Here is a 15,706-nt window from a genome sequence, read left to right on the forward strand (position 1 = left end):
TAACTTTTTAAAATTTGAAATGAATTTAGTGCCACTTTACATATTGCATTCTTAAGGCATATACCTGGATGTTTTAAGTGATAAATACATATTTGCAAATTTGTATCACACTCTAATGCAGCACATTGGCTGCAACTTAGTGCTAAATTTAGCTCAATGGCAAACCAATTGGCCTCCATCTAATGTGTGAAATGGCCTTTCAGTTGTGATTTGTACTGTGACTTGGGCTAGTTAATATATTCACAGTGCAATCCTAAGCCCAGGGTCTGCCAGTGCAGCAGCTGCTGTGCCGGCCTAGAGTGCCTCAAATGTGCCGTAAAGCATGTCTGCAACTATTGTGAGCCAGCATTGCAATGCCTGTGAGAAGGCCTGCACAGGCCTGCCGGTGCTGAATCCAAATCCCTGGGTACTGGCAAAGCATCAAGTGGTGCATTGGGTGGGAGAAGGCAGGGAGGGGGTGTAACAGGGTGGGACAGGCCTGGAACGGGGAGGATCGATCGATCCATGAGGCCTCAGCTGTATCCCAACCCCTTTTCTGGGCCTGCTGGTTTTGCACCGGGCTTCCTGGATTTGCGCCAGTGATATAGCTGGTGCAGATCTGAGAAGCCCCATTGGGCAGGCTGGGGCTTTACCCGGTGTAAGTGGACAAATATCCCCTTACTCTGACTAGACCTTAGCCTCCTCCTAACCTGCGCTGAATACAGTGTAGGTCCTGCAGCAGCCTGACTGCACCAGTGTAGGTTAGGATTGGGCTGTCATCCAAGACTGCACTTGCTCCCAGTGTGGAAGGGATTGTCACTCCCGAATTGGCCTTTTCAGCCACACTAGACGCTGTTCCAGAACACCACTCAGAGCACGATGACATAGTCTTTCGAGACTGAAGGTTGCCAACATGAATATTAGCAAGGAGTCTACTTGCTTGAGCAGTGCTTATATAGTATGTTAGGCAGGAACTTTGCACAATATAATGGCAAGAACCACCTGCAAGGAGAGTGACTTCTGCAATGTTGTGTGTGTTCTGACCTTGCGCATTGTGTTACTCATACCATATAGCTCTCATGAGCTGTTAAAAATGTGCAAATAATTTGAGAAGTGCCATAGTAGATAATATTTTCTCCAGTGCTCTAATTGGAAAGCAGAAGTGATGAGACATCCTAAGTGAGGGTGAATGTCATTTAAAACCTTATTGAATATTGAAGCAAGATGTATGGATTGCTGTGAAATACTATTTTTATTGTTTTGTGTATTTCTGTAAGCTGCCCTGAAAGATTTTTAACTGCAGAATATCTAGATTCAATAAATAATTTTTTTACTTTAGATCTTTGAACTTTATCTATTAGGAGTATAATGGAGGAAATATCCTCTTGTATAGATTGTGGTTTTTTTTTGTTTGCTTTGGTTTATATTTTGTTCATAATGTTTTATGATTGACCATATTTTATTTTTGTTGGATTTGTATTTTAGTATATGCAAATAATGTAGACTATGTCACTGGCAGCCCAATCCTATCCACACTTTCCTGGGAGTAAGTCCCATTGATTTCAATGGAACTTACTTCTGAGTAGACATGCATAGGATTGGGCTCTAAGTTTATAAACATTTTATAATTTAAGTCTTGGATATTTCTTAAATGATATTCAAATAAGGTCAAAGCTTAGTTTCTCTTTTCCCTTATGTTTAATGGTGAACTAATTTAAAGAATTGTGTGTGTGTGTGTTTGATGCTATACAAATATAGGTTACATTTACTTCTATTATGTTTATATCTAATTTTGTGTTGTTTACCAGGTTTGCATCTGCAGGTGACGATGGAATTGTATGTTTGTGGAATGCTCAGGTTTGTTTCTGTTCTAAAATATATCTCATACAGTTATGAATTGGGTAAGGTTTGAAAAGACCTTACCCAGTTACATGCCATATAAGGAGATGTGTTACTGAAATATGAATTTGGTTATCAAAAATATCTGGAATGGTAAAATTAGATTGTAGAAGTAATAGTATATTTTGTAATGATCTTATTAGCAAAATGACCCTACTATGTTGAAATATGATCAACATTATTTCTGTATTTAATTGCATTTTATCCTTCTTCTGTGACAGAAAAGACGGCAGGCATGGAATCCCCAGATAGTATCCCATCCAGGCACTGATCAGGCCCATACTTACTTAACTGCAATTGGGTTGTTGCATTATGTGCCTTCAGAACATACTTTCCAGCATTAGAAAAGTTAGAGGCAAAACTGGTGATCAGTTTATGTTCTCATTTATCTGCCTGCTAGATATCTAGAAAAGTAATATTTCTGCAGTGATGATGTCATCATTATGTTTTGTGACATTGGACCGACATAGCATTCAATACATTGTGTGATACTAAGTGTTTATCGCCACCTTAACAAGTCTCCAGCCAGTGGCGTCACTAGGATTTGCATCACCCGGTGTGGGAGGCCTGTGCGTCACCCCATGCAGTGGGTGGGGCAACGCCCCAGGTGGTGGGCGTGGTGATGTATCATCACCCCGCCCCCCCCACTGGTTTTTTGGCTGTACCTTTTGTTAGAACACAGATATTTCAATGTGGTTTGTTTCATTGCATTCTGCATGAAATTATGCATTGATTGATATATAACATGATGGTACTATTGCTCCAACTCTGATTTTAGTGATTTTGTAAACTTGTAGAGTCTCTCTCTCTCTCTCTCTCTCTCACACACACACACACACACACACACACACACACACACACCCATGTCAACTTACTACTACTACTACTACTACTACTACTACTACTACTACTACTACTACTAATAATAATAATAATAATAATAATAATAACTTTATTTTTACCCCGCCTTTCTCCCCGAAGGGACTCAATGCGGCTTACAACATATTAAAAACATAATTTAAAAACAAATAAAAACATATTAACACATCATAAAAAACAGCAGTCACAGTAAAAAATAGGTAAAAAGAGCATAGAGCAGCAGCAAGTCATAAAAGAATCAGGCCTGTAAAAAAATATTAAAAGATGTTAAAAAGATGTTAAAAGGCCAAGAACTCAGAAGGCTTGTTTAAACAGAAGGGTCTTCAGGCCTCGCCGAAAGGTCTCAAGAGAGGGAGCCATTCTTAAGTCAAGGGGAACTTGACTTAACACCTTATTGCAGCAATTCTCAAATTTTTAGCACCAGGACCCACTTTTTAGAATGACAGTCTGTCCAGGACCCATTGAAAGTGATGCCATGCCCAGAAGTGACATCATCAAGCAAATTAAAATAAATAATTATAAATAATTAAATTAAAATGAAAGATATAATTAAATAAGGGAGAGCCAGTCCTGTTCCACCTAGTGAATCTACTCTGAAGTAAGTCCTATTGTGGTCAATGGGGCTTACTCTCAGGAAAGTGTAGGTAGGATTGCAGCCTGTGAGCCCAATCCTATGCATGTCTACTCTGAAGTAAAGTCCCATAGTGGTCAGGGGGGTTTACTCTCAGGAAAGTGTGGGTAGAATTGCAGCCTGTGAGCTCAAGCCTATGCATGTCTACTCAGAAGTAAGTCCCATAGTGGTCAATGGAGCTTACTCTGTAGTCTGCCTGCAATAACAACTCCCCAAAAAGAATCAGTGAGATTTCTAACCCTCCCCAGTGCCCAGTTTAAAGTTTTTCTATTTCAGGCATATCAAGATAAAGACCCACCTGGCTTTGCAAATGCAAAACAGAAAACTTTCCCCTTACCAGTTGAAGCCTCTTTGTTGTCCTTTTTAGCGGGGGAGGCTGCCTTCTGGAGCATTTGTTGCGCTCCAGTTTCATCGGATCAGGACCATTCTGGTGTCCTCACATTTCCCTTTGCCTGGTCTGACCACCTTCCAAGGCACGTCTGCCTACTTGTGAGTAAACGTGATTGTGAGGCTGCTTCGCTTTCCATAGGGCTCAATAGACTCGCAGCTGAGAGGGGGGATCTCCTTCTCGGGTGTTTTTGGGGGCTGCATTCATTGGATCAGAACCATTCTGACCTTGTTGGAGTCCTCTCAGCCTGCCCTTTCCGATGGACTAAGGCAAGTTCACCTACTCATGAGTAAATGTGGCCACGTGGCTTCGTTTTGGGCTCAATAGACTTGCAGCTGGAAGGGAACTTTTGGGTGTATTTTGGGGGCTGCATTGTTTGGATCGGGACTATTCTGGTGTCATTGGATTCCTCTCAGCCTGCCCTTTCCAACAGACTATGGCAAGTATGCCTACTCACGAGTAATCACGCGTTACGGCTCACTTTCACTTTCCATAGGGCTCCATGCATTTTTCTTTCTGGTTTTTTGGCCATAACTTTTGAAGGAAAGGAGCGATTTCACTGCATTGAAATTGCATTGCATTCCGCTGAACATTCCACATCAATGGTGTATGGCATGATGGGGTAGCTCCTAAAGCCGCGATTTTAGCGTGTCATCCCCCTGGGCACGTCACCCCCCCGGCGTATCACCCAGTGTGGCCCGCACCCCCCACACAGCCCCTAGCGATGCCACTGTCTCCAGCTGAGCAGTAATAATTTGATAAAAGAGTAAGATATTAAAATCTTGTAGCCCTTGTGAAAAGGTACTTACTAAAGTCTTGAATGTGAGGCATTAATTAATGAAGAAGATATTTAGGAGTAATGCTAAATTTGATGACAGTTGAGATTCTGAATTCCATACCATAAGGAATTAGAAGACATAGTTTTCAGTATTATATGAGCATATAGCTTTCATTCTGCTTACATGTCTCCCTTCCTTATAGCCATATATTGTGTGGTTAGATTTTTCAAAACGTTAACCTCTTTGGTTATGAGATCAGATCAGAAACCTTTATTGGCATCACAGACAACAAATAAAACATGTAAACTGATTATCAGATTATATGTCTTTTAAATCCATAGATAGCATGATCTGGTCTAGATGTATTCTGCAATTGCACTGAAGTTTCAGGACTTTAAAACTGAACACAGAATTCAGCATCCTGAAAATTTCATTTTTTAACGTTTGCTATCTAGCCCAGAAACTGGTGAGGTTTGAAATATGTGTATAATGCCAGGTAACATTTAAGAAGTTATTATGGGTGAGCAAAACTGAAGAAGACTTCTAGTGTTTGAGGCATATGTAGTTCTCTGCATCTTTCCATTACTAATAGAACCAGAATCAATTAAGCAAAATAAGCACCATTTTGGTCAGCTTCTCTGTTTTATACAGATTGCAGATTTCAGCTATTGGTGCAGAACTTTGCTTTTTAAATTTTTAAGTGAAGAGTATACAGGTGGTGCCTCTGTGTTAGCAAGGGATCTGTTCCTGGACCCCCTGTGAATACCGAAATCCATGGATAACAAAATCTGCGGTTTTCCAGTCCACTGGGTTACCAGGCAAAACCCGAACCTTGCTCCTGTTGCATCCTGAGCCGTTCTAAGGCCTGTAGAGGCTGTGTGTAGCCTCTGCAGGTGTTAGAAGAGCCTCTAGTCACCTTTGGAAGCTTCTGTTTGGGCCAAATCTGGGTTAGTGCAGGTCCAGGGGACCTGCATTGAACCAGATCCATGGATAAGTAGGCTTAACCTGTACATAGTTGAGTTCTAACTTCATACACTTAACTGTTGTTAACCTCCTGTGTATATGGTTTATAGCATCAAGATTGAAATGCTTACAGTGCAATCCTAGGTGTGGCTACGCAGAAATGAGTCGTGGGGCTCATTCCCAGGAATGTGTGGATAATATTGGAGCCTAGGGCTGTAATCCTATGCATACTTGCCTGGGAGTAAACCCCATTAACTGTATCATATGACTTACTTCTGAGCAGACATGCATAGGATTGGGCTGCTTCATAAAAATTGAACTGTTAAGTGTAAATACTGTCTTCTGTTGTAACAAAAAGCTGCAAAAAAAAAAGTAAATATACAACTTCAGAAATTGTTTAAATCACTTGTTAATGCATAGTTCCAATGCTTTGGTTCTCCATATCTAGAACATAGTATCATCATTAACATCTCTACAGTATTTATTATGATGACTTTTTGTTAATTTTTTAGACAGGAGAGAAGCTATTTGAGCTACATGCACACACACAGAAAATTACAGCTGTTGCAGCTTTTCCACTATCTGATTCTTGTGAAGAAAAGTGTCACATGATTTTGACAGCCGGTGCTGATAGGGCTGTTATTGTATCTTTTTAATCTGAATATAAGTGCAACTTTTGACATGAGAAATGAAGAAAATAGACTAAGCAGCATCGTGTATGGTCCTACTTGTTAATGTTGCATCTGATCAGAGTTGGGAGCTGTTCTGAACAAGCTGCAAGCTCAGCACAGGGGCAGACCTACATGTGGCTTCTGTGACAATGCAGGTAAATGCAATTCTTCATTTCTTACCTGTACAGGTTAATCATGTAAAGATCAGATTTCTGTCCCCAGATCCCCTTACCACATGTGCAAAAAGCCTGGGGGGGAGGGGTTGGGAGGCTTCAGCAGGGAAAGGAGATTTAAATCTCCTTACCCTCTGAAAGCCTTCCACTCAGCAATGGATCACCTTGTTCTGCAGTAGTGATTTTGCTAGCACAAGTCTGAGGAGTGAAAGGGGGTGGGGAGACTGGAGGGGATGCTGGAGGGGATACAATTTGCTGGTGATGGCACATACCCTTGATCCACCCCTCTCCGTTCCCATTCCACCCTCCCTCCACCCCTCCTGTTTCTTCCACTGGCTTTCCTGCACAGGTGGACAGTGGGAGAGCTAACAGTGCATGAAAGAAGGCTTTTGCCTTCCTGCCAGTGTCACAGCAGCATGGTACTCGGTGCTTTACAGTAGTTTTGCAGCAGTTGCTGCCAGCAGAACACGCTGAATAAGATTGGGACACCAGTCTGCTCCTTCTTTCATGTGTCAGCCCTTTTGATCTTTGAAGACAGCATTCGTAGCTTCTCTTCCTTGTGTCTTTTCCAAGCCAGACAGACCAACCACTCTTAACTGTTCATCACAGGACTTGGTTCCCAGATCCCTTACCATCTTTGCTTCCCTCCTCTGAATCCATTCCAACTTGTTAATGTTCTTTTTAAAATGAGATGACCAGAAATGGATATAGTAATCTAAGTGAAGTTTGCCTAATGCAGAGTAGAGGTGAACTATTAGTTTTCTTGGTTGGAGCTCTGTGCCTCTCTGTTAGTGTGGCTGTATTAGCTTTTTCTTTCCTTTTTCGTTTTATGCAACCACCTCACACTGCTGGCTCACATTCAGTTTGTGATTGTTCCCCTGTTTTTGCAGAGGACAATGTGTATATGCCTCCTCCAGTCCATCATTTGTATAGCAGGCAGAGTTTCTTCAAGCATTGTTTCACTGGAGATGACTGAATCAAGGCAAACAGCTGTAGACCAAGAAGCAATTGTGCTTCTCCATTTTTCTAGTTCTAACTCTGGATATAACTGGATATAACTTTTGTGTATTAACACTGTGGCTATCTTCAGTTCCTTAATAAATAACATCAGATTTGGGATTGTGACAACGGCAGGCAAATTCACAAAGTATCCTGCTTTCATTCCACTGTGAAGGTAAGTGAAAATCAAAATTACTGTGCCATAAAATTATAGTTGAGTTACTGTAATTCATCTCATTCTCTCCCCTTTAGGGCCAATCTTGTTATACACAGATTTTTTAATACATGGTTTTCACTCAACATGAATGACCACTGCAAATGAAAAGGAATGTGCTGATCCCTGGAGAAAGGGAAAAATGCATCCCTTTAGTTAAAAAAAACAACAACTGCTTTTCTTACTATTGTAGAGAGACAGTCATGCAAGAAATCATTCCATTCTTCTGCTGAGCCAGACAAAGGCAGGAAGTCCTTTGCATTTCTAATTGCTGACTGCGTCTCTACAACAGTAAGAAAAGCTGTTTTTAAACCACAATTGTAAAGGGGCACAGTTTTTTTATTTTTTAACTGTTTTTATTGAACACATTTCATGGTATCAGCAGGGAGTTCCAGAATTAAACTCCTGTGAATGTCAAGGCAAGACCTTATTCCATTAGGAGCAATGGAGGAGCAAGAAATCTGGAAATGGGTCTTTAAATATATTTTTCCACTGTTTTTTTATCCACTGATTTTTTTTATTCACTAGGGATTCTGGAACGGAACCCTAGTGGATAATGAAGGATGACCTGTATTTTCTATTCTCTCTTCACCAAGAGCAGCTTTAATCATTACAATTAGCTGCATTCAGGCACTTTATTCACTTTTTAGAATGGTTATATGAACATTGCATTGTGAGCTTGGGAGTCTGCAGGTCTCGACTATGGCCACTTTCACAATCTCTGAAATCTCTGTATTTTTGAGATTATGGAAATGGCCACCACTGGGAAATTCACAGTTCCTACATTGCATTGCTCACTATTCCCATGATGCAGCAAACAGCAAAACGTATCCTTTAAAATGTCTCCTAATATAGCCTGTTCTGATTCACTTCTGTGTTGAGAAAGAGCTAGGGTGTCAAACTCGTTTTGTACAAAAGGTCGAAGTTAGCATTCATGCTGCCTGCTGAGGGCCAGAAGTGACATCATTAAGCAGAAAGTGAGCAGATAATGGCTAGAAATAAGCACTTTGTTCTCATGCAGAACCTCCTTAGCAGCAGAAGAGAAAATGTGCAAATTTTGTTCATATTTTCAGGGTACGGGAGAGCCTGATTATCAAGCTATTAGAGCCCAGTTACAACAGGGGCCAGATAAAATGCTTGCAGAGGCTGCGTTCGACCTGCAGGCTTTATGTTTGACACCCCTGAGAAAGAGTGTCATATAGCTGGCTCACTCGCTAGAACAGAATAGTCCTTGATAATGTTAATTCTTCGGGCAAGACGGGGCAAAAGTAAAAGTATCACAACTGGAGTGACAAACCAATGTTGTGATTTGTAAAGTTTAATTTTAGAGGATTTGGACTATCATATTTTGGAAAACTGGAGAATCTCAAAATGAAAAGTCCACTGATGGTGCTTATGCTATTGGCAGTAGAGACCTTCTCTTTCTGCAACTCCTTTTTTCACTTGTTTAAAAAAAATCATGAGTGACAGAAAAAGTAAAAACTGATAATTGTTATGTAGTCTTTTGTTGACAAATTTGTATTTTAAAACTTAGAGGAGTTTACAACACTATTTACAGTGTATGATTACTTGGAAATAAATCTCACTTAGGTCAATGAGACTTACTAGCAAGTGTCTATGATTGCAGCCTTAGTTATAAAATGTCAGGTCCTGTGTTTGCATGCCCCCTGCCATGAGATCTTGCAATATCAAACATCTCTGTTAATTCATTTTCCCATCTGTGTTGTAACAAGTGTAATGTCCTCTTTATGAGTGTTTCTGGCAGATAATGTTTCAAATTATATTTTATAAGAACTGAAGCCTTACTAAGTAAAACAGATAATTTCATTTAAAAAAAAAACTCCCTAAAGAACTTTGTTATGGGACATACATTTAATCATCTAATTTGGTCCTACAGTGTTTGACAGTTCTTCAGAGGTTGGATGTGTGGTTGTCTGGAGGGAGCGATCTCTGTGTTTGGAACCGAAAATTAGATCTCTTGTGTAAAACAAGTCATCTTACTGATGCAGGTAAAAATGTAAATGGATCATTATAGCAGATCAAGTCTAAGTAAAATGGATCTATATAATGAAACAAAACCAATGTGGCAAAATCTCTTTAATTCTAAAGATAACATATATTAAAGCTGACCTATATTTTTAAAATGTCAGCATAATCATTTTTGAATTAAGAGTACTGAGGGTCTCCTGTGTCCTTTGAATTTTAGAGTATGTCAAACTTAAGTAATTGTATGTAAAGTTAACTGAGCTAAGTCAGTTAGAATAAATCACCAAATGAATATATATGCCTTTACAAATGAAATTAGACTCTTCCAAGTACTGTAGAAGTATGATGCATTTCAGATGTAAGATTCCACCCAGCTCTATTAACAAAATATATAGTAAAGCGCATCCTGAACTGAAATCAGTGAATAAGCATGTTGCTCTTACGGTATTCTCTTGGACCCAAATTTACAAAGGGAGTTAAGAGTTTGAGCTCCGTAGTCCAACTTGTAGTAGAGGAAGTGCTGCCCAAAAAACAAAAAGGCTTTTATGCCCTATGTACATAAAATAAATTTTGCATAACTTAACCTTGTGTTTCATAATTTTAATATTCATAATTCTGCCTTCAGATTCTTCATAGCAAGATTAAAGTACCTGGAGACATATAGGTGACCATATCTGAGATAACTTGAATAGCCCTCTTGTAAGATGGTCAAAAAGTATTCTATACTTTGTTAGAAGATACTGTATTATTATATTGGATATTTATAGTGTAACATATTGTAATGTTATAGAAGATACCTAGTGGGCTATATGTTGTAATAAAATTTATTTTTATGTTTGTAATAAAGATATCAGTGCCATGATTGAATTGCCAAAAAACTGTGTGGCAGCAGCGGTTGGCAAAGAATTAAGTGAGTATTGTTTTAAATAGTGAATGCATTTTAATTGTATTAACAATAGTTGTCAGATCATTTTGAGTGTTCTGAAATAATTGAAAACATGTTTTAGCAATGTGCCAGAACTCAAGGATTAGTTAGTTTCATTTGTTCAAGCTTGCTTTATATATGTGTTTCTCAAGCCATAGCCATCTGTGCTATATAGCAAGCTGCTGTTCAAACTTTCCAAAGAAGTTTGTGATATGTTTCTGTGAACAGGGGCTGCTATCCAAAGAAAAAATGTTCAAAATCTGACTGTGGCAGAGTACACATAAGATACTTTGGACTCCATCCATTTTTGTCAGTTCATTTTGATTTAAGTTATCACTTAATGCTATTCCTTGCATCTGGTGGCAGTTTTGCATTTCCCTCAATGTTGGAATGGAAGAAAGAGTTATTGAAGAGAGCCAGCTCAGCTAGGACCCTCTGCATAGCATATGGGCCCTACACAGCATATGGGGTACCTGTCTAGTTGCACCATTTCCCTCTGCTTCTTGACTTATGTCATGCCTGACCAGTGTGATCAGAGGTAGATCAGCACACAAAGACCTCTGGATCAGGGCTGTAGTCTCCTCAGCATAGAGACTATGTATTATCTTCACACATGACATACTGTATTTTTAGAAACTTTGTCCACCTTTCTCTTCCAAGTAATTCTTAGACTGCAGACTTCCAGAGATGGAACTGAATGGGATGTCTTTGAAGTGAAACGTCTTTTTGATCATCAAGATAATATCCTGTCGTTGGTCAGTGTCGGTGGTAAGAATGTTACCAATTTTATTGTTAGTAGCAAAGTTTCTTTATTGCACCCCAAGCACACTTAAATGATTAGTTTGCAGATTTTGTTTTGTTTTAAAAGCTACTAGTTCAGTGGTTCTCACACATTTACCACCTGGACCCACTTTTTAGAATGAGAATCTATCAGGATCCAGTGGAAGTGATATCATGACTGGAAGTGACATCATCAAGCAGGAAAATTTTCAACAATCCTAGGTGGCAATTCTGCCCAAACTTACCCAGGAGTAGGTCTCATTAACTATCATTGTTAAAAGAATATACTTAGTAGCTTGTTAACAGTACAGGTCTGTAACATTCCTCAAATGCGGTCACATACCATAGTAGCATCAAGTCTAATATATTAAAAATAAAATATTAAAAGGAATGCAGACCCACCTGAAATTGGCTTGCAACCCACCTATTGGGTCCCAACCCACAGTTTGAGAAACACTGTTCTAGTTAATTTTGAATTGCAAACTTGGCATCTACTCAAATGGAATAGATCATTTCCTATGGCTGTGTTTTTGCACATAGTGAAGCTTATAGATTTCTGTTAAACTTACATGTACCTATGTATAAAACTGCAGCTTAGCACAGGAGCAGCCTAAGCTGCCTGGTGCACGGGGCTGCCAGGGCACTGAAAATGGCTGCCATGGTATCCTAAGTACACCGGGCAACTACCGTGGCTCCTCGGGAGAAGGGACATTTGTCTCCTTCCCCCTGGTAAGGAAAATAGCCCTGCAATGGGGCTACTCAATTCTGCAGCAGCCCTTGGGCTGGTGCAGAATCAAGAGCCTCTGTGTCAGGCTGCAAGAACTGATCTGAAGCTCAGGATCTGGTGGAGCTGAACTCCACTGGTCCCACCCTCCTCCCACCCCACTCCCTCCCTGGCCCGCCGTCATTGCCTGGAATGGCTCCAATGGCAAGTGGGAGGGGCTGCTTACACAACATATTGTAGCACCTGAAATACGTACTGTTTTGCCCCCCTCTTGCTACATGATTGGCTTTATGTTTAGCTTATTTGTGAACTTAATTTTGTTTCTGTTAGGGTTTTAAAAATCTGTGTTTTATTGCATTCTCTATTTTATATATGTATGCTTGCCTATTTAACTGTCTCGTGTAGCTGCCTTTTAGAAACCAACCAGAATTTATGCAGGTTTGTAAATAGGCACTTCATACCTTTGGTATGAAAGGCAGAGAAGTTTTCATTTTTTTTTTCCTGAGCATAAATGACTACTGGATGTATATGCAGGCCCACTGGTAACTGTTTTATAGTCTAGTAACTTCTGTGGACTTACTTAAAGGCTGGTTTAATGCCCTATATGACTAGGAAGTCATTTTCTGGGATTGGGAAGGGACATATGAAGTCTATATATTGATGCCTAGAAATGAACTTTTGTGTTCTTCTGAGAGAGAATGTTGCTTGGCACCAGCTGTATTTTCCACCTCAAGGAGGAGGAGATATGAGGAAGCAGCAAGGAGCTGGTTGAGTTTAACATACAGCTCCCTGCCAGCAACCCATGATTACCGTGAGTGCCACCAGTTGCTAGCCTGCAGTAACTAAAAGTCGCATAGTAAGTTCACTGGACTGAATGAAATATATATCTTTTTCTCTCTTACACTACTATTCCTTTAGCATTGATACCTATAAAAAGGCAGTAAAGTTTATACTAAAAGGAAGGTATCTTGTAGATATTCCAGTGAAATGAAACTGAAATTCTCTATTGTGCTAATGAGAATGGCACACTAAGGGCGCAATCCTAATCCCTTATGTCAGTGCTTTCCAGCTTCCAGTGCTTTCCAGCACTGACATAAGGGCAATTCAGCTCTGAGGTAAGGGAATAAGCATTCCCTTACTTTGAGGAGGCCTCTGTGAGTGACACCCAACTGCAGGATGCAGCACACGCCCCATTGGCACTGCTATGCCAGTGCTGGAAAGCACTGACATAAGGGGTTAGGATTGCACCCATAGTCTTCTTGGTGGATTGTGTCCTATTTTTTGTTTGTTACATGACTTGTTCTTTGTTGGATAATAGAGCCAAATAGGGTCAAATGTGTACATTGGCTTGCTTTAGGCTTTAGAAACTTCTTTGAAGATGGATTAGGTGGAGGAGTTAACCTGTTTTCAGGCATTCTCTCCTGAAAGCGCATTTGTATAGCTTGTGGATCCAACTTCATTCCTGAATGCTCAGATTTACTTCTGTTACTAGGAGCGTCTTTTGCAGTTTTGGCTCATGTGCCAGCTGCAGCCTTTTTTGGAAAAGTAGGATCTAGCCACAATTACTCATACACTGATGACATTCAGTCTGAAGTATGCTGTATGTGGAGCTGCCTCTAAAAATGATGTAGAAGATTCAGTTGGTCTAGAACAGGAGTGTCAAACATAAGGCTCGGGGCCAGATGCAGCCCCAGGAAGCTTTTTATCCGACTCTCAGGCTCTCAGCTGCTGAGGTGTTACAGCTGAAATGGCAGCCCACGTGAAAATTGGACTTTCCCAAATCTTGAAATATGATCAAGATTTGTGTACTTTCTCTTCTGTAATTTGCAGTTAATGAGTTTCTATATGAGATCAGGATCTGATTTCTGGCCATTAGCTGATTAATGACATCACTTCCGGCCCTCAGCTGGAGCCCTGAATGCTAACTGTGGCCTTTTGTATGAAACGAGTTTGACACCCCTGGTCTGGAATACTGCTGTGAGGTTATTGGGGGGCAAGTAGATGGAGACTTACTACACTCATTTTGCTTCATGTACAGTGGTTATCGCTTTGCTTCTGGGCCCAGTTCATAATGCTTGCTCTCGCCTTTTAAAGCTGTTTTCAGTTTGGGACCAGGCTACCTGAAGGGCAGCCTACTCCTATATCAGTCTGTCTGGCAGTTGACATCTGCCACTGAGCAGGGATGTGCTCTGACATTCTGTGCCAGTGAGGCACAGAACATCATGTTGCCCAGTGACCTGGAAGTGATGTAACATTTCTGGGTCATGCAGAACCTCCGAATGCAACCAGGGCTTAGTTTCAGTCACGTCCAGAGGCTTTCTGAAGCCGTGGTTTCTGCAGGCTTCAGGAAGTCCTTCCCCCGACACACACAGGCAGATCTCCAGGCATGGCTCCTGTGGTAGGGAGCGCTGAGAAGTGCTTTGTCCTTGCGGAGAACATTGCAGTGTTCTCCCTAAGGGCAGGGCCTTGCTGAGCCTCTCCCAGCTTTTGTGGAGGCTGCTGCCTTCACAGAAGCAGGGAGCAAGCACCCAGCTGTCAGGGTGAATGTTGCCATGTTCTCCCTGAGGGGAAGATGTTGCTGAACCTCTCCCAGCTTCTGTGAAGGCAGGAGTTGGGAGGAAGTGCCCGGCCGTCAGGGAGAATGTTGCTGTTTTCCAGGATAGGCTTGGCAAGGCCCTGCTCTCACACACCTTCTGGGCATGGGGGCTTTCTGAAGCATGGTGAGGCTGCGCATGGCCTCTGCGGGCTTCAGAAAGGCTTCTGAATGCGACCAGAGAACATCTCCAGTCGCTTCTGAGAGCTCAGGTCCGGGTGGTCCAGCTCTGCCTCACCTGCCTCCAATGACCACAAAACCTGCCAAGGCCCTGCTCTCTGACCTGCTACTGACAGATTTGTTTGGTGGGTACCAGAGCACAGCTATGAACCTCTCTTCTAAGAGAGAGATCAGAAATCCGCCCTCGTTGTGCAAATGGCAGTGCCTTCCATTCTTGGAAGATAATTTTTTATTGTAAGATTTTTTTTAAGCAAGGTGCAGTCTATTAACTGTCTAATATTCTTTGTGCCAAGATCTGACTTTTGCAACTGGTTCCCATTTGGGTGAGCTAATAGTGTGGGATGCATTGGACTGGACAATACAGGCATATGAATGCAACTGGGATGCATCTCTTCATGCAGACCTGCAACAAGAAATAAAACTATCACACAACCAAAATGCAATTTCCATTCAACATTTAGCTTCGGATGATGAGGTAAACATCTTAAAATGTTTTGACTTGTAACGAAAAGATTAGGTTTACCAAACTAAGGCTCATCCATCAAGGTTGGATTTTATATTGTGGCAAATTATATTTAGCTCTCCAGTCATTCTGGGGTGAAACGGCCTTTAGTTCTAGAAGGTACTTTGTTGCCAGGCAAGAGTGACACCAAGGGAAAGAACTTCCTCTTGGTACCCAGTTCCAGCCTGGAGCCTAGAAACCCCTTTAGTCTTCACAAGTAGAAACTATATATAAAACCCAAGATAAAAATGGTATAGGTTTAACAAGGTATGCACAAAGAAACAGAGAAGAAAGAGAGACAGAAATCCCACCAGACTCAACTAAGGCCTCAATCCTGTCCACTGCCACCACCACCCTGTCAATGCAGCTGTGGCAAAATGGTGACCACTGCATCCTATGGTGGGGGAGCAGTTATAAATGTCTCCTCTAGGTACGGGAACA

At 41.1% G+C, this 15,706-nt stretch overlaps 1 protein-coding gene across 2 annotated transcripts in view; it reads left to right on the forward strand.

Annotated features, from left to right (window-relative positions):
* WDR41 (WD repeat domain 41) overlaps nucleotides 1-15,706 on the forward strand; it is a 32,041-nt gene that overhangs the window by 8,304 nt on the left and 8,031 nt on the right. For both annotated transcript variants that reach the window (XM_066613516.1, XM_066613515.1), the window contains exons 3-9: nucleotides 1,788-1,836; nucleotides 6,031-6,162; nucleotides 7,474-7,536; nucleotides 9,473-9,584; nucleotides 10,409-10,471; nucleotides 11,147-11,254; nucleotides 15,057-15,238. In XM_066613516.1, the coding sequence (XP_066469613.1) occupies nucleotides 1,788-1,836; nucleotides 6,031-6,162; nucleotides 7,474-7,536; nucleotides 9,473-9,584; nucleotides 10,409-10,471; nucleotides 11,147-11,254; nucleotides 15,057-15,238 (709 nt within the window). The remainder of the gene's footprint in view (nucleotides 1-1,787; nucleotides 1,837-6,030; nucleotides 6,163-7,473; nucleotides 7,537-9,472; nucleotides 9,585-10,408; nucleotides 10,472-11,146; nucleotides 11,255-15,056; nucleotides 15,239-15,706) is intronic.

Source organism: Tiliqua scincoides, chromosome 2 (assembly GCF_035046505.1).
Source record: "Tiliqua scincoides isolate rTilSci1 chromosome 2, rTilSci1.hap2, whole genome shotgun sequence".
NCBI classification, from domain to species: domain Eukaryota; kingdom Metazoa; phylum Chordata; class Lepidosauria; order Squamata; family Scincidae; genus Tiliqua; species Tiliqua scincoides.